The 21,941-nt window shown below is 42.1% G+C and overlaps 1 protein-coding gene across 1 annotated transcript in view; it reads right to left on the bottom strand.

The window, feature by feature from the left end:
* Window positions 1-21,941, bottom strand: part of CACHD1 (cache domain containing 1) — a 241,146-nt gene that overhangs the window by 29,997 nt on the left and 189,208 nt on the right. Inside the window, exons 9-13 of the mRNA XM_062191475.1 lie at window positions 17,845-18,078; window positions 13,547-13,696; window positions 12,775-12,898; window positions 12,003-12,120; window positions 5,251-5,419 (exon numbers count right to left, since the gene is read on the bottom strand). Of these exons, the coding sequence (XP_062047459.1) occupies window positions 5,251-5,419; window positions 12,003-12,120; window positions 12,775-12,898; window positions 13,547-13,696; window positions 17,845-18,078 (795 nt within the window). The remainder of the gene's footprint in view (window positions 1-5,250; window positions 5,420-12,002; window positions 12,121-12,774; window positions 12,899-13,546; window positions 13,697-17,844; window positions 18,079-21,941) is intronic.

The raw sequence follows: 21,941 nt of genomic DNA, 5'->3' as shown, positions 1-21,941 counted from the left end.
GGATGTGGGTCATTCTTTGTTGCTTTCCCAGGCCATTAGCAGAGAGCTGGATCAGAAGTAGAAGAGCCGGGATTCAAACTGGTACCCAAATGGGATACTGGCATGGCTGGCGGAGGTTATCCTACTATGCCGCAGCACAGGCCCGGAGAGCTCTTCTACATGCCGGCTTAATCTCTAAATGCCCACAATAGCTGGGGTAGGGCCAGGTAGAAACCAGGGCTCCTTGCAGGTCTCCCTTGGGGGAGGGACTCAAGTACCTGCGGCATTCCTAGGAGTAGCAGGAAGCCCAGTCTCAGGCCCTCCTGTACGGAATGTGGGTGTCTCATGCAGCGGATAAACCCACTGTGCCACAATGCCCATGCCCTTGGTTCTCTAAGACAAAAATCCTCACAACAAATTACAGTACACAAAAACCAGTTTTTGTTTTTCTATTGTTAGATCTTTTTTTTTTTTTTTTTTTTTTGACAGGCAGAGTGGACAGTGAGAGACAGAGAGAAAGGTCTTCCTTTTGCCGTTGGTTCACCCTCCAATGGCCGCCGCGGTAGGCGTGCTGCGGCTCATGCACTGTGCTGATCCGAAGGCAGGAGCCAGGTGCTTATCCTGGTTTCCCATGGGGTGCAGGGCCCAAGGACTTGGGCCATCCTCCACTGCCTTCCCGGGCCATAGCAGAGAGCTGGCCTGGAAGAGGGGCAACCAGGACAGGATCGGCGCCCCAACCGGGACTAGAACCCGGTGTGCCGGCGCCGCAAGGCGGAGGATTAGCCTAGTGAGCCGCGGCGCCGGCCCTAGATCTTATTTTTTTTTAAAAAAAACTTTAGAAAGCACCATTTTATCTCATTTAAATCTGCAGGTCACTCTACTTCTTTGGTTAATTCTCACTTTTTGTGGCCTTTTTTTTTTAAGGAACTAGTATTTAAACTCTGGAACTTAAGATATTTATTATTTATTTATTGAAAGGCAGAGTGACAAGGAGGAAGGGAAAGGGAGGGGGTGGGGAGAGAGAGATATTAATCTTCATCTGCTGGTTCACTCCAATAATGGGATGTGGGCATCCTAAGTGGTGGCTTAACCTATTATGCCACAACACCTGCCTTAAATTATTAAGAATTCCAGGGAATTCTTTTCTTTTTTTTTATCTGTCTCTTCTTTTTTTAAGATTTATTCATTTGTTTATATGAAAGGTAGAGTTAGAGAAAGGAGAAACAGAGAGAGAGAGCTCCTCCATCCACTGGTTCACTCCCCAAATGGCCACAACAGTCAGAGTTGACCTGATCTGAATCAAGGAGTCAGGAGCTTCTTCCAGGTCTCCCACGTGGGTGCAGAAGCCCAAGCACTTGGGCCATCCTCTGCTGCTTTTCCAGGTGCATTAGCAGGGTGCTGGATTAGAAGTGGGGCAGCTGGGACTCGAATCGGTGCCCATATGGGATGCTGGCACTATGCCACAGTGCCGGCCGCCAAAAACAGAAGTTCTAAGACACATGCTACAGAGCTCTGCAGATGGTCTTAAGGAAGTGAGTAAGCCTGGTAATCTCTGGCCCTGCTGGTCATCCTTCTGTAAACTAATCTGTAGGAATAGCCTGGGGTCTCAAAGGAGAGGAGTATCTTCCTCCAGAAGGGCCTACTGTTTGATCTGTCAAGTGCAACATGGCTCAAAGAGGCAGGGAGGGGTGGTGGTAACCAACAGGGAGGTGGAACATAGGCCCAAGCCCTGCCCACTGTGTGACTTCAGTATTCAGCTAGTCCAGAGTCATCTCATTTCAAAAGTCAATGCTTGAAGTTCCCTAAAACACTCAGAGATAGGAACCCTAAGTCAAGGCATAATTTGTTTTCAGTTCATCTGTATCCTAAAGGCATAATCTTTAAGGGTCTCTGCAAAAAGCAGATATGTGTGTAGGAGGTGGGAATAAAAGCAGTGGTTTCACTTACTAGAGTCTCCACTTTTCGGGGACCCAGGATTTGATTTTTGCTTCATTTCCTAGTTCTACTAAGCTACTTAAAGCCAGTATAATTTCAGAGCTGTTTCTTCTGGATTGGTAAATACATGTATTGCAAAAGTGAATTTGAGTGCTGGCTCTCTTTTGTGGATTTTTTCTGTTAAAAATTTTTAAAAAAATCATCTTATTTGAAAAAGGAAGAGAGAGAGAGAGAGAGAGAGAGAGAGACAGAGACAGAGACAGATCTCCAATCCACTGGTTTACTTCCCAAATGCCCACAACAGCTGGGGCTGGGCCACACTGAAACAAAGAACTCAATCCAGTTTCTCCCACGTGTAGGGCAGGGACCCTGCTACGTGAGACATTAGCAAGATACTGGAGCCAGGAGTGTAGTGAGGATGCAAACCCACCTACTCTGATATGGGATGTGCCAAATGCTCCCACCCTGAGTTCTTATCTTCTAGATTTTTACCCACTAATTCCTCACAGTTATGTTAGTTCTTTGTGTTTCCCACTAGATTTTCAACTACCCTGAGTGGGATGGGTCAGAATTACCTAGTCTGCCATTCACAAACAAATGCTGCTTCCCAAACTGTTATTTCGCATTCCATTCTTATGATCTTCATGGGGTATTGTGATATTTTTATTATGTTTAGCATAAATAATCAAGGAAAGAAAATGAGAGTCTTAAAAAAAAGATGAGGCTGCCTAGCTGCATCCTGTGGATTCATATGCCTATGTGGTCCCTCCATGCAAGGAAGTGCCAGGCACAGAAAGAGGGAGGAGAGTCCCTGGACGTGAAGATAAGACATAAGAAGAGAGGAAATTAACAATGTTAGAATAACACATTAACATGCCTGCAATGGCTGGAGCTGTGCCAAGTGGAAGCCAGTATTCTGGAGTGTGATCTGGGTCTCTCTCTGGGTAGTAAGGAATCAAGTACTTGGGCCATGACCTGCTACCTCCCAGGGTGCACAAGGACAGGAAGTGGAGGCAGGACTTGATCCCAGGCACTCCAGTATGGGATGAGGGTATCCCAAGCAATTTGCCCATAAATCTACATTTTCTGAATAATCTTTATGAGCAGTACTAAGTGAAATATATCATAACCCAAATGGAATTTAAAATTTTCTAGTAGTTACATTTAAGAAAATAGGAATAGGTCAAATTAATTTTAATAATATATTCATGATATCCATTCAACCATTTAGTATGAATCAATATAAAAATAAGTATATATTACAGTCACATTTCAAGTACTCAATAGGTACATGTGTCTGGTGGCTAACAAATTGGCTACTATAACTATGAGGGACTGCCAAAAGGAAATAAAAATAATCTAGGCTTGAATTCTTTCTCATCAAGAAAACTGTTGCACTTTATTGTCTCAAATTTCAAAACAGGGATTTCATTTTCACCAGTAGTACTGAATTTGCTCAGATCTTAAAAGAATCACACACATATCGGCTTTTGAGTAAAGCATGTCTGAAAAACTGGAATTTTTAGTGTATTCTTTTAAATAAAAACAAACAAAATTCCCAAAGCCCAAATCAAAACAAACAACTGGATTAACATCACTGGTCCTCTCCAAACTGTCAACACAGCTGGGATGTGTCACAGAACAGGCCACTCGGTCCAGCCTGCTCTTGCCAGGAAGGACTTTCCAGGATGGAATTTAAAGGAGGAACCCAAACTCAAGTGTCTCATCTGGAACCCAGAGACTAGAGACGTGAGTCTGCCACTTGTGCAAGGATTCTTGGTTACTGACTTTCTGAACAGTTTTCAATGGTCAAATGGGTAGTACACATTTTCCATGGCATGAATATACTGTGGCCCAGCCTCAGTATTCCTTATCTGAAATGCTTGGGCCTAGAAGTAAGTTTTTCAAATTTTGTAATATTTGCATCTACATGAGATATTTTGGGGATAGGACCCAAGGCTACACACAAAACACACTTATGTTTTATATGTGTTACTCTGTCTAAAGGTAATTTTATACAGCATTTTAAAGAAACAACATTTATTTGAGAGGCATGGGAGGGGAGAGAGAGAAAGAGCGAGCACATCTCTACTGTTTTTACTTTCCAGAGGCTGAGGTTGAAACCTTGGCTGTGAAACTACTCTAGGTCTCCAATATGGGTGGCAGGAGACCACTACCTTGAGTCATCACAACTCCTTCCTAGGGTCTTGACCTTTAGGAAGCTGGAGTCAGGAGCTGGAGCCTGGGTTTAAACTCAGGTACTCTGATTTGGTATGTGGGACAAACACTGGCCTTAGGAAGGGAACTTTTTTTTTTTTTTTTGAGCATTTTAGATTGTAGATTAGTGATGCTTAATCTTTGTACTGACAACACAGACTGCAAATGCCTCATGAGTCTGGCACACAGATTAGAGACAAAGGAGTCAAATCTCAGTGTTCCTACTTTCTGTGCTATCTGGGAAAATTATCTTTGGTAAACTCAAATGTCCTCATCTACCACAAGTCAACTGAGGTATGAAAGTAAAACACCTGGTGCATAATAAATGTAATTTCTCTTCTGTGTCCTTTGAGTTATTTGCCTATTCCTGAACCCTTCTTCAGACAGGGACTTGAGGGTAGACACTGTTGGTATGCAACAAAGATTCCTTCCACTCCCACCTCAGTGTTTTCCTACCAGAGTACTTATGTCACAGAGAGAGGGACAGAGAGAGAGAGAGATCTTCTATCCACTGACTCATTTTCCAAACGGGGCTGAGCCACGTTCAAAGGTTGAAGCCAGAACCAGGAACCAGAACTCCTTCCAGGTCTCCCACAGGGAAAGAAGGGGCCCAGGCATTTTGGCCATCACTGCTGCCTCCCTGGTGCCTTAGCAGGATGTGGATCCCTAGCATGGAGTGGCGGGGATTCATGTTGGCGCTCTGATGCAGATGTTCCAGGTGGTGGGTTAATCTGCTGAGCCACAACGCCTGGCCTGTGCCCCTGTGACTCTTTATGGATAATTCTGGAGGCACTGAAACCTCTTTGCCCAACACTAGCAAGGAAAGAAAGGGACTAAGCATTTTGAAGGCAGCAAGTCTGGGCAAACTCTGTGGTGTTAGTCACACCCAGAGCTCCTCTGGAAGATCAGGCCAGGGTTGGAACTACACCTGAAAGTGACTTTCTTTTCCCCCTTTCCCTATCCTGTTGTCCTCTCTCCCTCACTGGTTTCTTTCGAGAGCCCATCCCAAATAAGTCACTGTCATTTGAATCCTTGTCTCAGCATCTGCACATTTGTATCTGCAGGAGTTAGACCCATGACGCAGATCACTTAGGAAGCTGAGACATGCAGGGGCTTTACCTAGAGTCGCCAGCTGTTTGAAGTGTAAGCAAGCACTGGGCTGGCCCAGGAGATCCAGTCGATGGTACAGCAGCTTGCTGCTCGGGATAGTGTTGAGGTTCTTCAATTGTTTGACAGGTATTTCTGGTTGTATCACCACAATACACAGAATAAAGGAGGTGTCTTGTACCTGTAAAAATCAAGACAGAATTTCTAACACAGACAATGATGGTTCCACAGGGAAAAAGGAACTTTGCATACATGATGTTCTTCTGTCTCTCTCACATCCAGCCTCACAGAGAAGGTGTCCATTAAATATTTGATGAATACATGAAAGACCCAACAATAGAGTACGGAAGGTATCTAATTATATTCTTCATTATTCCTTTCTTGTGGTGGGAACTAATATGTTTGCAACAGAAAACCATGGAGCTAATGAAAGGATAAGAAAGGAGTCTCTTTGGAACTGTGAACCCCCAACCCCCTTTTGCTTACATCCATACTAGCAAGGGCAGGGTTTACCAATGCAACAATTTATTTCTCTTTGGGTTTGAAATGTATATAAATTCTATGCTAGCTGATGTGACAGCCATCGTGTTGACATTAGGAGTGCGACTCACTCTGTGCAGCTGTGGTGTTGCTGTTTGAAAAAGAACCTACTGTGCTGTCACCTACAGTACAGTGATACAATGTGTGCAGCACATACTACTGATAGTAAGTGGACATAGTGCTGGTTTATGTAGCTACTATATTTGTATCATTACTCTAGAGTATAATAATGCTACTTATAAGAAAATAAGTTTACTGTAACAGAGAAAACTATTATATTGGTGGCAGTCTCATATATTTTGGGTTTATTGTTGCTCTTGATCACATCAAGAGGCCACCCCAGGTGACTGATCTACAACATCTAGATGTGTATAACTGTATTCTGATGTTCAACACACATTGCTGAATTATTGAATGATGCATCCTATATACATGACTGCAGCTGTATTATATTAGCAAATGGACAGAATTTATGTTAAAGATGGTTTATAAATAAATTAAGGGAACGAAGACCAGTTAAGGACCATTAAAGGACAGTGTCTTCTGAAGCAGCTCAAATGATTTACTTTATGATCAAGAAGAAAGTTTTAACTAGGCAGGGGGGAACAAAGTATAATTCTGTGAGGACAGAAACAGAATCTTTCAACACAGTAGTGATTTGTATCTGCCTATTACTGCTTTCAAGTACCGCTGGCAAAGATATTCAATTAGATTAGAAACTTAATCCTCTTCTTCCACCCCTCAAATTAGGAAGTGACAGAGTGCTCTGAAATGACATTTACCATTTTCTCTCTCTCCTGTCTCACACCGGCATTTTTTAAAGTTCCCATGTTATAGGTTCCAAGGAACCAAAAGACAAAACCTTAAAGAGTGACCAGAAGATAACTACATAATTGGGTCTATTTATAAGAGAAACAGGAAGTTACCCTAAGCTTCTGGAAGAACGACTTCATAAACTGTCCTTAGGAAAACAGATTTCAATACAGGTCTTCCTATCATGTTCTTTAGAAGAAATAGACACTGCATGACTAGGCAGTGGTTTTTCCTTCCCAGATGGCACATGTGCGCTGTGTGTGACTGAACCACACCTGTGTAACATGGGACATCCAAACACCTTCTAGTAGTCCAAGCTTCCTTTGGTCACAGCAAACAGCTTCTACAAATACTCAATAATGGATTTGAGTTACTGGGAACAGAGAAATCTCAGTACTGCTAGCATTATATGTTTATATCAATTCAGTGAAATAATCCATGAGAATCTGTTGTTATCTATGGATGTAAAATACATTAGCCAATTATTCTTGTGTAAGCTAACTGTGTTTGGATTATATTAGAAGTATTCATTAATTATTCTTAGAACAAAATGAGTATGTTTTCACTCCCTTTGCTCACAGTAACTGAAGGGAATTTAAAAATATTTGCGGCCGGTGCGGTGGCTCACTAGGCTAATCCTCTGCCTGCGGCACCGGCACACCGGGTTCTAGTCCCGGTCGGGGTGCCAGATTCTGTCCCGGTTGCCCCTCTTCCAGGCCAGCTCTCTGCTGTGGCCAGGGAGTGCAGTGGAGGATGGCCCAAGTGCTTGGGCCCTGCACCCCAAGGGAGACCAGGAGAAGCACCTGGCTCCTGCCTTCGGATTGGCGCAGTGCGCCGGCCGCAGCGCCTTGGCCGCAGTGGCCATTGGAGGGTGAACCAACGGCAAAAGAAGACCTTTCTCTCTGTCTCTCTCTCTCACTGTCCACTCTGCCTGTCAAAAAAAAAAAAAAAAAATTTGCTCTTGTTGCTAGGTAATCAGGCACGACTTATTTTTATTTTTATCTTATATCTTAGTTATTATCGCCTTAATTTTTCACTTAAGAGTGATTTGGTTAACAATTTCAGAACTTGGAGAGTGTTAACACTTGTAGTTGAAGTGACTGATTACATTCAGTTTGCTTCAGGAGAATGGCCAGAACTTACCAATATTATTGAAAAAAAGATTATGATAATACTTCCCTCCAAAATGTTAACACTGAGTTCATTTACTGCACAAAGGTCACACACACACAAATGAGTACATTTCCTTTATATTTCCTTTTTTTAAAAAAAAAAAAAGATTTATTTTATTTATTGAAAGACAGAGTTAGAAATGTGCCAGGGGATTCCAATACAATCCCATCACGGTGGCATGTACCAATGCCATCTCACTAGTCCAAGGGATCAATTTCAGTTCACAATTGATCACACTGATAGGTCTAAGAGTCAAAAGGATCACACAAATAAGACTAGTGTCTGCTAATACTAACTGATAGAATCAAAAAGGGAGAGAACGATCCAACATGGGAAGCGGGATACACAGCAGACTCATAGAATGGCAGATGTCCTAAACAACACTCTGGCCTCAGAATCAGCCCTTAAGGCATTCGGATCTGGCTGAAGAGCCCATGAGAGTATTGTAGGCATGGAAAGCCAAGATACCATGGAAAAGAAAAAAAAGAAGAAGACCTAAATGAAAGATCTCTGTGAGTGAGATCCCAGTGGAAAGAACAGGGCCATCAAAGAAGGAGGTACCTTTCTCTGAAGGGAGGAGAGAACTTCCACTTTGACTATGACCCTGTCGGAATGAGATCAAAGTCAGCGAACTCTAAAGGCTTCCATAGCCATGGCAACTCATGACTAGAGCCTAAGGAGATTACTGATGCCATGAACAGGAGTGTCAAATTGTTAAGTCAGCAACAGGAGTCACTGTGTACTTACATCCCATGTGGGATCTGTCCTTAATGTGTTGTCTAATGTGCCGTGATGCTATAACTAGTACTGAAACAGTATTTTTACACTTTGTGTTTCTGTGTGGGTACAAACTGATGAGATCTTTACTAATTATATACTGAATTGATCTTCTGTATATAAAGATAATTGGAAATGAAAAATAAAAAACCTGGTGTTAAATTGGAAATGGCATAGAAAATTAATTAATTAAAAAAATATTATGTAGGATCTCTGTCTTTAATGTGCTGTACAATGTTATTTAATGCTATAACTAGTACTCCAGCAGTATTTTTTTCACTTTGTGTTGTTAAATAGGGGCAAACTGTTGAAATCGTTACCTAATATATACTAAACTGATCTTCTGTATATAAAGAGAACTGAAAATGAATCTTGATGTGATTGGAAGGGGAGAGGGAGCGGGAAAGGGGAGGGTTGTGGGTGGGAGGGAAGTTACGGGAGGGGGGAAGCCATTGTAACCCATAAGCCGTACTTTGGAAATTTATATTCATTAAATAAAAGTTTAATAAAAAAAAAAAAAGAAGAAGAAAGACAGAGTTACAGAGAGAAGTAGAGACAGAGAGAAAGAGGTACACTGGTTCACTCCCAAATGGCTGCAATGGATGGAGCTGAGCCAATCTGAAGCCAGGAGCTTTGTCTGGGTCTCCAACATGGTACAGGAGCCCAAGCTCTTGGGCCATCCTCCATTGCTTTCCCAGGTGCATCAGCAGGGAGCTGGACTGGCAGTGGAGCAGCTGAGACTCAAACCAGTGCCCATACAGGATGCTAGCGCTTTAACCCACTGAGACACAACACTGGCCTCTTCTTTTTATTTTAATACTAATAGTTAGTAATGCAGATTTTTTTCCCAGGGTGCAATGGACTTGTTTACTGATTTTTTTTCTGAGATTTTTATATATGTTAGTTGAAAGGCATAGATGGGTAGGGGAGTAGAGGAGAGAGGTAGAGGGGAGGGAGAATGACAAGGAGAGGGAAAGCTCCTCAATCTGCTGGTTTACAACCCAAATAGCCAAAATAATTGGAACTGGGCCAGCTGGAAGACAGGAGACCTGGAACTCAATTAGGCTCTCTTACATGGATGGCAAGGACCCAGCTACTGAGCCATCACCCATTGCCTCTAGGATGTGCACTAGCAGCAGCTGGAATCAGCAGCAGAACCAGGACTCAAATTCAGGCACCCCAGTACAGGAGGCAGGTGTGCCAGGTGGTATCTTAGCCACCAGGCCAAATGCCAACCCCAATCTCTAATTTCAAATACAAAGTCCATTTTTCAATTAAGAACTTTGGTGCCTGGCTCACTGTTACTGATGTGAAAATTAGGCAACTTATTTTGAACAATTCTGTAAATAAGGGCAGATGGTAGAGGTAGTCTCAAAAATTTTTTTTTGATGAGATAGCTAAGAGAATTTCAAAAAAGTTTGACCTTCTTCAAATCTGTATTCTCAAACAAAATATCAGAATTTGGCTTGTAAACAAATTTATCAAATAGTTTCATTTATTATTATTTAGCTTTCATTTGCATTTTAGTAATTGCTATTGCCATAATAATGCTTTAAGGATCAAAAAAGAAGTTTGGAAGAGACTCATGTCTAAAGGCAGGTGGACTACTCCCAATGCCTACCATTTCTATTCCAGACATTGCATTGAGTTAATTGCATGTATCCACCACTAGGCTAGATGCTCTATGATAGCTCAATAATGTAACAATACGTTCTGAAGGGGATAACTAAACAACAGATCCATTTGGAGTCAACAAGTTAAATATCAGATATATCCATCCATCAAGGGAACCTCAAGTATGTATGCGTTTTAAGTTCAGTAACTGAAATTTGATGATGAGAGTCCATTCTTTTACTCAGTTACAGAATGGAAGACTCTACAATAGTGTTGACCTGCTATATTGGGTAATACAGATGGAGAGTGTGTAACATAGATGGAGAATGTATCTTAGATTCTGTTTATGATTCCTTGGGGCCTAGCATCTAATGAATCTGGTAAGAGAAAGCTGAAATGTGTACCATAATTCATGGCTAGCCTGTTAATGTGCTTGTGTTGAAAATAAATAATCTAGGGCTGGTGTTGTGGCACAGAGGGTTAGCAGCTGCTTGTGATCCCAGCATACCATATCCAAGTGTCCATTTGAGTCCTGGCTCTGGCATGGCCCAGCTGGCCATTTGGGGAGTGAACCAGCAGATGGAAGATTCATTCTCTCTAACTCTGCCTTTCAATTAAACAAGATAAATCTTAAAAAAAAATTCAAGTTCAGGGCTGGCACTATGGTTCAGTGGGTTAATCCTCCGTCTGCAGTGCTGGCATCCCGTATGTGCACCAGTTCTAGTCCATGCTGCTCCTCTTCCAATCTAGCTCTCTGCTGTGGCCTGGGAGAGCAGTAGAAGATGGCCCAACCACTTGGGCCGCTGCACCCATGTGGGAGACCTGGAAGAAGCTCCTGGCTCTTGATTTCGGATTGGCCCAGCTCTGGCCATTGCAGCCAATTTGGAGAGTCAGCCAGTGGATGGAAGATCTCTCTTGTTCTCTGTCTCTGCCTCTTTATAACTATGCCTTTCAAATAAATAAGTCTTTAAAAAAATTCAAGTTCTGATCTAAAAGTTTCTTTTCCTTGGAGAATGTCAGAGGGCATTTATGCCATCACACCTCCATTTTATTTATTTAAAAATTTTTAAATTTACTTATTTGAGAAACAGAGATAATGATAGAAAGATCTGCTGGTTCACTCCCCAAATGCCTTCAATGACCTGACGAGGGGGTCAAAGTTAGGAGCTAGTAATTGGATCCAGGTCTCCCACTCCCACGTGGGTGGCAGGAACCCAACTAGCTGAATCATCACTGCTCCCAGGGTGTGCATTCGGAGAAAACTGGAATCTGGAGCTGCAGCTGGAAGTCAGACCCAGGTACTCTAATAGGAGACTCAGGCATCCTAACTGATTTCTTAACAGCTAGGACTAAGGCCTGCCCCTCGGATTTCACTTATAATTTTCAAATTCCAGAATCTGAGTTTAAATGAAAAAAAGATGATATAATCTAAATGAGTTTTCATAGACGGCTACTTAATGAAATTTGACCCATCCATGTAACACAATATTACATAGCCATTAAGGTTAGGTACACATGTACACACACACACAAACACAGGTACATACCTGTGTGTATATAAAATTTTCTGAAAATTGATTATAGGGTTACTCATAAGGCACAGGAGGTCAAAGACAGGAGGGAGAGAAAAGCATTGTTTGCTTCTACTTGTATCCTCTTCTAAACTTTGACCTATTTATAACATGCAATTGTTGGTTTTATAAACAAAAAAATATAAAATATTGATGGAATGTCTTTTTTTATCACTTTAAAAATGATTAGTCACAGAATGAGTGCCCCAGAATTCCCTCATGAAGATCTCTGTAACCTGTAGTTCTTTAAGCACAAGTGACTTGCTCCCCACTCACCATTTTCCAGGCATAGCTAACATTGTAGGCCTCCTTCCCAGTTTCTCTCAGCTTGTTTATGTGCCAAGACAGGGACGAGTTCACAGGCACTGCGATAATCTGGCTGCCCAGAGGGAGGCTGCATTGGCAAACAGAATTAAACACTTCAGGCAAAAGATAAAATTAAGCATTTAATTAAAGGCAAGAAGAAGCTGTGAGTCAAGGGTTGCCTCCTGATTTTGAATAGCAATGAAGCTCATCACTTATGAAAGACATAATGTGCAATTTCCAATTTTGTAAAAGCATTATGTCAACTTTGCATTAAAAACATTCCTTACTCTCTACTCTTGTCCCCCAGTTCTAAGTCTTTCCAGAGACTAACTTGTCTCAGATCACTCAGTCATTAATTTTCAGCCAATGAGCACAAAGACCCACTTCTCCACAGGTTACCATCTGCCAAAATAATGCATCACAGTTGGAAAAAATCCAATCTGTTTTGATCTGAAGAGAAAACGTCTTAGATTGTGCTGTCAACTTGGAAAGGATGCTATCTGCCAAGCTATTTTTTGGCAAATGCAGTAGAGTTGGTCCTCAACCTTTTATTTTGCCAGCATTTTCCAATTTGGTACAACTACAGTATTTTTAAAAAATAACTTTATCTGTTATACAAAGTGAGCAAAGTTTTGGATGCTACTCTTATGGAAAAAATATTGAGTATACTTTTGATAATATTCCCCAGTGGGTTCCATTCCTAGTGAGAAAAAAAATGCTTCAGCCCTCACCTTTCCCTTACCTTAGGATATTTTGCCGAACCAACTCAAACTTTGGGATATTTTCATAATGTATAATATCAGTATGAAGGGGGGGCTCTGATAGCAAATATGGCCTGGTAAGAGACGGATGCATAAGTGTATAGCCTGAAATAAGAGAACAAAATGCATGCTGTCAAAATATGTGGTAGAGAGTACACAACTAGTAAAAGTGCCTATCACTGGTTGGAAATGTGGGAGACTCTGGGATGGCTGCCCAGCCCTCAGTTCATCCATATGTAACTTCCCAGTCCAATAAAAACTGAACCTGATTTATGTTTGCTTGCATAAAACTTTCAAAGTGTAGAAAGATGCCTTAAATTCTCAAACATCTGTCTCATCAAGAATATCTTGGAAGTATTGGTTGTTTGGTTTTCATTTTATAAAATGTTTTAATCTACCACTAACCTTACAGGCAGTAAATCTAAAAATAATACAGATCAGAAAAAAAAAAAAAAAAGAAAACATGGCCAAAGGAACACATTCTCTGTGTCATTCAATCCTCAAGTCTAATTTCCTGTTGCTACAAATAACCCATTCCTATCCCTCAACACAATATGGGAATAAATACATGATGTGTAGATTCACTCTGTCATCTACATGGCGTTCCATCCCACGTGAGCAGTCTTAGGCACACTGCTTGCCTTTAAATATAATCCTTTTCCTCCGGCCTTCTTAGCGTCAGGGTATCGACACTATTTTCCTGAGGTTACTAAGGAAGCCGTTCTTTCTAGTGATGAACTTTTAGCAGATTACCTTTGTCATCTATGAGGAAAGTATAGGAAGCCAGAGAGTCTTGGTAATATGTCACATCTTCAAGAATGTAAGCCAGATTCACATCCACACCCACGATTCCCAGAAGTAGGTTTCCAAAATAACAGGGTTTACTCACAGTCATTATCAGACCTATGGGTTACAAACAAACAAATCCAAAGATAGCAGAGCAGGCCTGGGTCAACAGTGGAGCAGTGTTCTAGTGGGTCACGAAGGCTGATATTAGCCATCTCAGTTTTGCTTGGGGGAAAATTTCTTATGGAATCCCATAATCAATTACCACCTTTGTGGACAGTGGAATGAGTAAGAGATAGAGAGAAATTGAGTTCTTTGATGTAATTTAATTGGAGGCAATTTGTACATTTTCCTCTACTTTTTCATCTGAAAAGACAGATATGGCATTCCAGATATGTGCAAAACATCAGTAGGGCAAAATACATTATCCTACTTCCTAAAATAGGGAGATTCGGCTAAATTTGAAAAGAACACTGGACAAGGAATTTGAATTTCTGAGCTCTGGTCTAGCTGTACCCTTTTTGTCTTGTACACGTTGACACGGTATATAACTTCCCTGAACCCTGATTTACACTGCTGCTTAAAGGACACAGTAGGGACCGGCGCTGTGTTGTAGTGTGTAAAGCCACTGTCTGCAGTGCCGGCATCCCATATGGGTGCAAGTTTGAGACCTGGATGCTCCACTTTCAATCTGGCTCTCCGTTGTTGCCTGGGAAAGCAGAAGATGGTCCAAGTCCTTGGGCCCCTGCACCCATGTAGGAGACATGGAAGAGGCTGCTGGCTCCTGCCTTCTGATCGGCTCAGCTCTGGCAACTGTGGCTATTTGGGGAGCGAACCGGTGGAATGGAAGACCTCTTTCTCTCTCTCTGCCTCTCTGTAGCTCTGCCTTTCAAATAAATAAATAAAACTTTAAAAATAAAGGACACAGTAGTAATTACAGATTTCTAGGAGATGTTGGATCAAGAACTTATTAAATGATAGAATGTTTGAAAGATATTACTATATCTCAGTAATGCAACTTTTCAAAAAACACAAAGGTCTGACCACATAGAACCTTAGGTAGTAAAATGAGAAATTAAGTTTACAAAGGCGTGTATTTCTAGATTGACAGACCATTCCCAAATTTTCATGTGGAGGGCCAGACAGAAACTATGCTAGGCTCTGTGGGTCATCCAGTTTTTGGTGCCTATTCTCTTCTTAAACAACAACCCTTTCAAAATGTCAAAAACCATTATTTAGCCTACAGGCCATACAAAAGCACACAGGAGGAAAACATATAGAAAGAGACAGCATGAATGCTAGGTTAGTGCATGGCCCAAGCCTCTGGATACCTGGCCTCACTACTGAGTTGGGTGAATTGTGCTCCCTCTCCACATGAGCCTCTTTGTGGGTCCAACTCTAAGGCTCCAACTAAAACTCTAAAAAAGAGTTTCCCTCCATCTTGATCTTCAGTCTTTCTGTGCTTAACAGCATGTTTGTGTGGAGCAGCATGTCAGAGAGTCATTCTAGAAACACCCAGGAAAGGAATCTGGGCATTCTAGAAACTTCCACAAAGAATGGTCCACAGAGAGAATCATGTACAATGTCTGCTTGATGTATTGTTAAATTGTTATAGGGGCAAAGTGCAAAAAAGGCATCATAGGGCAGGAAAAGTTCACAGAAAGTCACATAATGGGTACCAACGACAATTTCACAAGAATCCTCTAAGCAATGTGCATTTGAAATGCTATTTGTCTTTTTAAAAAAAATTATTTATTTATTTGACAGGTAGAGTTACAGACAGTGAGAGGGAGAGACAGAGAGAAAGGTCTTCCTTCCGTTGGTTCACCCCCCAAATGGCCGCTACGGTAGGAGCTATCCTGATCCGAAGCCAGGAGCCAGGTGCTTCTTCCTGGTCTCCCACGTGGGTGCAGGTGCCCAAGCACTTGGGCCATCCTCCACTGCCTTCCCGGGCCATAGCAGAGAGCTGGACTGGAAGAGGAACAACCGGAACTAGAACCCGGCACCCATATGGGATTCCGGCGCCGAAGGCGGAGGATTAGCCAAGTGAGCCATGGCGCTGGCCCAAGAATGCTATCTGTTTTAAAACATTGAGAAGTTACAAGCACTGTGAGGGCCAGCATGGAGACAGAGGTCCCAATATACATGCCACATTCCTCGGACTTCAGTCTGAGATTAAAGCAATTTTTATAGATCAGTGATATACAAGAGAAACATTCTGTGAATTAGACACATGTTCATTTCAAATTTCTGTTCTCCTCTGGATATGTTGAGAACAAAGTCTTAAAAAGAAACACAATCCTACTTTTCAATTATCAACATGGACACAAGGCTCTTGATCCCATTATTGCAAATAAAGTAGGCTAAGCTCTTGCTACACTGGCAAAATCCTCAAACATTCTTTTTACTTTAACCCAAAGCACACAGATTTGCTTTTTAAAAGAAATATGTTCAGTAGCTGATATTTTAATCTGCGGGGGTTTTGAATTAGAGCCATGTAAACATGGGTTTCCCCAGACTCAATTCCTCATGCCATGGAGTGAGAGGGTGTACTATCCAATCATTCTGGGGAATGAAGACACAAAGATGAAAACACTAAAAGGGAATTAAATGGATCTTAAAACCAATCACTGAACCTACTGTATAGGATTCACAAAACAAGATTAAAATTTGGATGACATCAGGCAACAGGTGGCAAAGTCTTGTACATGACTGGTTTAAAGCATTCAGGGTAGGTCTCTGGGATGGAGAGGTAATATATATTTTTTTACCATCGCCATTTTTCTATTTTCATTCTATCTCTGCCATGTGATAGATTGAGGAGGTTTGGGGGATTGGAAAAGTGAGAGAGACAGACAGGATTTGCAGAGGTAAATTTTAGGAAGGGTCCCACCTGAGTTGATAGCACCGTTGTTAATATTTGGTTGTACAGTCCTCTGAGTTTGCAAAGGATTGGGTTTCCACATCTGTCTTTGTTCCTTTCACACAGTGTCAACAGAATTCATCGATCCCTCTTTGTCTTCTCAGACTTAAAAGGCCGCTGAGGGTGCGATGTATGCCTTCCCTCTCATTGCTTGGCACAATACTCTGTTGCCACTCAATGTTGTGGGTTGAATGCATAAAAGGTCACTTGCCTTCAAGATGTGATATTTTCATATAAAGGGAAATAACCTTATCTAAATGTGGGAGTGTCTATCTTACATGTCTGTGGGCCCTTCCAGAGACTGGTAGGGTAAAACAATTCTGAGGTACTAGTGGCTGTCGCATTTCTTCCTTACAGAAAGGATATGTTTACAGACTCTCTAGAAAACACACTCTTTCTAGGCTTGTTACACTGTGCATACGTGAGTTTTCCTGAGTATCTATATTTATGAGAGCTCCTAGTTAACCAAACAAAAGATCTCACATGGTGTTGGTGTCTGTCTGGCTACTTGCTGGCTGACTCGTCAACCTTCACTGTCAAGGAAGAGTGGGAGGGACATGAGGAGAAGAGAAACATTGTCCTTTTACTGGGAACAGCCTGCTGGCCAGGCACTGCTCTAGATGTTTTACATGTACCTTTATGCATTTTATACATCTATTGCTGCATCTTCCCAACTGCCTCAAAGGAAGTATTATATTTCCTATTTTATAGGTCAGTAACTCAATCACATGAAGGTTAGGCACTTTACCCAGTATCATATTACAGGTAACTTGTGGCATCAGGTTGATGATGGTGATGATAATGATGATAACAACAAATGCAAAATAATAAATTAAAAAATAAATGAGCAATTACAATTAGGGGTTATAGCAATTACTGATAAGCCTTATATACATTATCTAATTAATCCTATTAACCAGAAAGATTATTACCCCATTCTAGAGAATGCCAAATGGAGAATTAATGAGATTAACTAACTCACCAAGGATAACAACTTAAGTAGAAGAGTAGGACTTAAATGCCCATTTGATGCCAAACCTAAATTTACCTGACTGTGCCATGTTGCCTTGCCTTTAAGGCTGAATCCTAAGTACTTCTGAGTTTTATTTACCAGTTGCAATACTACTCTACCCTTTAGTCCCAACTCATAAAATCTCCCAAAGAGACACAACCATTATGTCTACTGAGATTAGGGCAACAAGGAAGAAATAAGGCTGGGATTTCTGCTCCAGAATACAGTGTTAAAGGTAAGTGGCAGGGGGCAATGCAAGCCTATGATCCAGAGAGAGGGGTGCCTGTTCCTGTCCCCCTACCTTTAGTAGGAGGTTTTCTCCAAACTCACCATCTCCCATCTCATCTGAGAAGGGGAGGCTGAAGACAGCTTCATCAATCATGCGGTTGGGCAGGTTGGTGTAGAACCTGCCCACTGTGGTCTCCAGGTTACTGAGCTGGTTCAGTACCATCATGCTGCCCTTGATCACAGGCAAGGCTGTGCGGTCTGGCACACCGTACTTGCCAGAGTTCTGCTCGGCCAGATCCCTCAGGAAAGCCAGCTCCTTCAAACCAGTCACTCCATCTAAAAATCAAAAGCCACAGGATGCAAAATGGTTTATAACCATAGGACGTCTTGCAAGTTTGATCTAATATGAGCAAGAATGAAGTCTTACAATGCCAAAGGAGTTTTTGCACAATGTAGACTTAGGACAGAAATACCAGTTCCTGCTGAGAAGCAGGGCCCGAGGCATGGTCTTTCCTTAAACAGTCAAGAGGGCAAAGAGATTCTTCAAAAGACAATGATGAAAAACATATGAGTAAATACAGGAGGCCTGTCCAGTAAGGATGTGTTCTCCCCCACAAACTTTAATTATAAAATTTAAATTCTTTTTCTGCCTGTGATATTTGAAAGCAAAAGTAATGATTAACAAATCTGCATTTAATTTAAAGAAGCAGATGAAGTTGTAAGAGTTTTAAACGAAAGGTTTACCATTTCATTCCCACTTCTATGCCTGTAAAACACTTGCCAAAGTCTTATGCTACTAAATGAAAGAATTATGGATTGCATTTAGTGATGTATCCAAACCCTGTCTCTTTAAGTGAATTTTAATTACAGATGTTTCATACTTGATATTGTTAGGACAGTAATGAATTTGATTTAGTTAATGTATATATTTTTATGTTTAGAGGTTTTAAAAAACTTTGCAAAGGATTCAGGCATCCTGGGATATCCTATCCAACAACATCTGTAATCTATAGCACAAAAATAAATTTAATAAACCATTTTTTTTTTTAGTTTGCTATTGTTGGAACACAGTCAAAAGGATTAGTAACTAATCACATATGGGTACCATTGTAAACAAATTCAAATGATTTCAGTTATTACTGAGATCCCATTATTGCAGTTTTAAAAGATTTTGCTTCATGGTTTTAGAGATTTTAATAGCAAACCATGAAGTCATTACAAAGAATCTGAAGTATTTATGGTTCATCTGTCACCTGGGTCTATACCATTTCTACATAGGGAGTGTAGATAGTTCAAGCCCAGAAGTCCATTTCTAATGGCAATAATTTCTTTATTTTATTTTATTTATTTGAATGACAGAGTTAGAGAGAGGTAGAGACACAGAGAGAGGTCATCCATCCGCTGGTTCGCTTCTCAAATGGCCGCAATGGCTGGAGCTAGCCACATTAGCAGGGAGTTGGACTGGAAGTGGAGCAGCCAGGACTCAAACAAGTACCCATATGGGATGCTGGCACTACAGCCCCGGGCTTTAACCTGCTGTGTCACAGTGCTGGCCCCTGGATTTAATTTCTTTCTTAAAAGATCATATTTAAACGAACTTGGAATTTAATCCACTCATGTAATGCTAAAGGAAAGTAAAAAAATACCTGGACCAAATTTGTCAGAAGCAAGTAACTGTTCCATTTGCTTAGCACAGGGTATGCTCCAGAGTAAAATACAACACAAAATACATGACAGATGCCTGACCTTACACCCCCAAGTAGCTCACAGAGGTGATACGATACAGGGAGAAAATCCAGGCAATAAAAACACTTCTTTCTTTGTTACATATTACTTGGCTCTCTCAAAATATAAAAGAAGGTGCTGGCACTGTGGCGTAGTGGGTAAAGCCGCCGCCTGCAGTGCTGGCATCCCATCTGGGCACCGGTTCAAGTACTGGCTGCTCCACTTTCAAACCAGCTCTCTGCTATGGCCTGGGAAAGCAGTAGAAGATGGCCCAAGTCCTTGGGCCCCTGCACCCATGTGGGAGAGCCAGAGGAAGTCCCTGCCTCCTGGCTTTGGATCAGTGCAACTCTAGCCATTGCAGCCATCTGGGGAGTGAATCATCGGATGGAAGACCTCTCTCTCTTTTTGCCTCTCCTTCTCTCTCTGTGTAATTCTGACTTTCAAATAAATAAATTAATCTTTAAAAAATATGAAAGAAAAGTGATAAGCAAAGCAGAGCAGCATGGGACTAAGTGCAGGGTATTTTGCGTTCTCCATCATGGAATGTTATGCAGCTGTGGCATGGGGTCACTAGAGGGCTGGCAGATTGACAGGCATTGTGGATGGTCTATTGTCAACAGTTTCATTTTCATGCTCTAAACTACATTTCCCAGAATGCCCCCTTTGTGTGTCCTTCCAAGTTTCAGTTAACAAAAATGAAGTATTACAAGATTTAGGAGGTGACTTAAGCAATGGCAGCAGACACAGAGGGAGCAGAATGTGCCATGTGCTCCAGTGCTGGCTTACTTGACAGTGGTCCCAGGCGCTGAGAGCACACAGGGCTAGCAGCAGCCCACGGATGTCCACACTCACCTCCTCAGTGATTTCCGTGTTCCGAGCTCCCCAGCTCCCCAGGACACTCACCTTACTTTTCTTTTTTTTTTTTTTTGACAGGCAGAGTGGACAGTGAGAGAGAGAGAGACAGAGAGGTCTTCCTTTTCCATTGTTGACCCCCCAGTGGCCGCTATGGCCAGCGCGCTGCAGCTGGCGCACCGCGATGATCCTAAGCCAGGAGCCAGGTGCTTCTTCTGGTCTCCCATGTGGATGCAGGGCCCAAGCACTTGGGCCATCCTCCACTGCACTCCTGGGCCACAGCTGAGAGCTGGACTGGAAGAGGAGCAACCGGGACAGAATCTGGTGCCCCAACTGGGACTAGAACCCGGTGTGCCGGTGCCACAGATGGAGGATTAGCCTAGTGAGCTGCGGTGCCGGCCTCACCTTACTTTTCAAACTTCTTGTAAGTTATCCATTCCCCTTTGTGGACCTGTACTTATTTAGTTCCTCCCACCATGTGTATACTGTAATTCTGACAAAAAATGATTTATTCCAAAATTCTCTTAGTGGTTCTGCTTCCCTACTGGATCTTTGACTGGCAAAACAAGGGAATGTGTCTGCCCTTGTGATCAGCAATTAGAACCGGCCCTCTGAGGTGGGGGGCAGGGAGGGAGGAAAATCCCAGGGTGAAAGGAGACACCGGATGGTTAGATACAATTATCGGGGGCACAACAAATGCATAAGAGGCTCTGATGGGTGGGATTTAGGACCAGTGAAAAGAAGGACAGGTAGGAAGCTTTTCCTCAGTATTTTCCTGGGCAGACCTTTAAATCTAACGGAAAAGAAGCAGGGATGACTTCCCTTTAGATCTCCTTACTCCTTTATTATTGTATTTGTTTATGTGCCATTTATGTTTTTGTCACTGGGCTATATTAGTGGCTTAAAGACAGACATCTTGTATAATACGATTCTTACTGAAACCTTAGTAACCTATGGTGTACAGTAGGTGCTCAATCAATGTTTTGTCCCTTCCTTCCTTCCTCTTATGACTAAAAGAAGCTGAACCATAGGAGAAAAGAGCAACAGTTAACCTGAGATAGCACTGAAAGGCATGCCCAGGCAAGATGAGGCCATGCTCACCAAGTACCTTCACTGTGCCTAGCTCTTGACGTTAAGTGCACAGAGTACAAGGAAGACTAAGAGCTTGTGCCAGGAGGTCCATTGCTGAGGGACCACATGTGACCTCCCCACCACACCCGAAAGGGAAACATGCTCATGAGAAGAAAGTACAACATTCTGTGGACATGGCACAAAACTGAGCTGGCCCTGCATAGTCAGGCATCCTCCTCCTCTGAGCTGTGATGTGAGAGACAAGAAACCATGTCATCTTTCATTCACTGCTCCAGCTGGCTTTGAGGACCTGTTAGTTAGCAGGTAGGATGGGAAGAACTTTCAACACATACCATATCTTGCTTATTTTCTATCACAATAATCCTATGCATAGATTTGATTCTCAGTTCACACATAAAACAGAGGCCCAGAGAGTCCAGGTGACCTGCCCTAAACCACACAGCTAGTAAGTACAGATGGCTACTAAGTGAGGTCCATGTAACATTTGGAAAAGAAACACTCCAGCCCACACCATCCTGGGAGGATCTGAA

Source organism: Lepus europaeus, chromosome 5 (assembly GCF_033115175.1).
Source record: "Lepus europaeus isolate LE1 chromosome 5, mLepTim1.pri, whole genome shotgun sequence".
NCBI lineage: Eukaryota > Metazoa > Chordata > Mammalia > Lagomorpha > Leporidae > Lepus > Lepus europaeus.
Note: the sequence above shows the minus strand (reverse complement) of the source record. Positions and strands in the feature narration are given on the sequence as shown.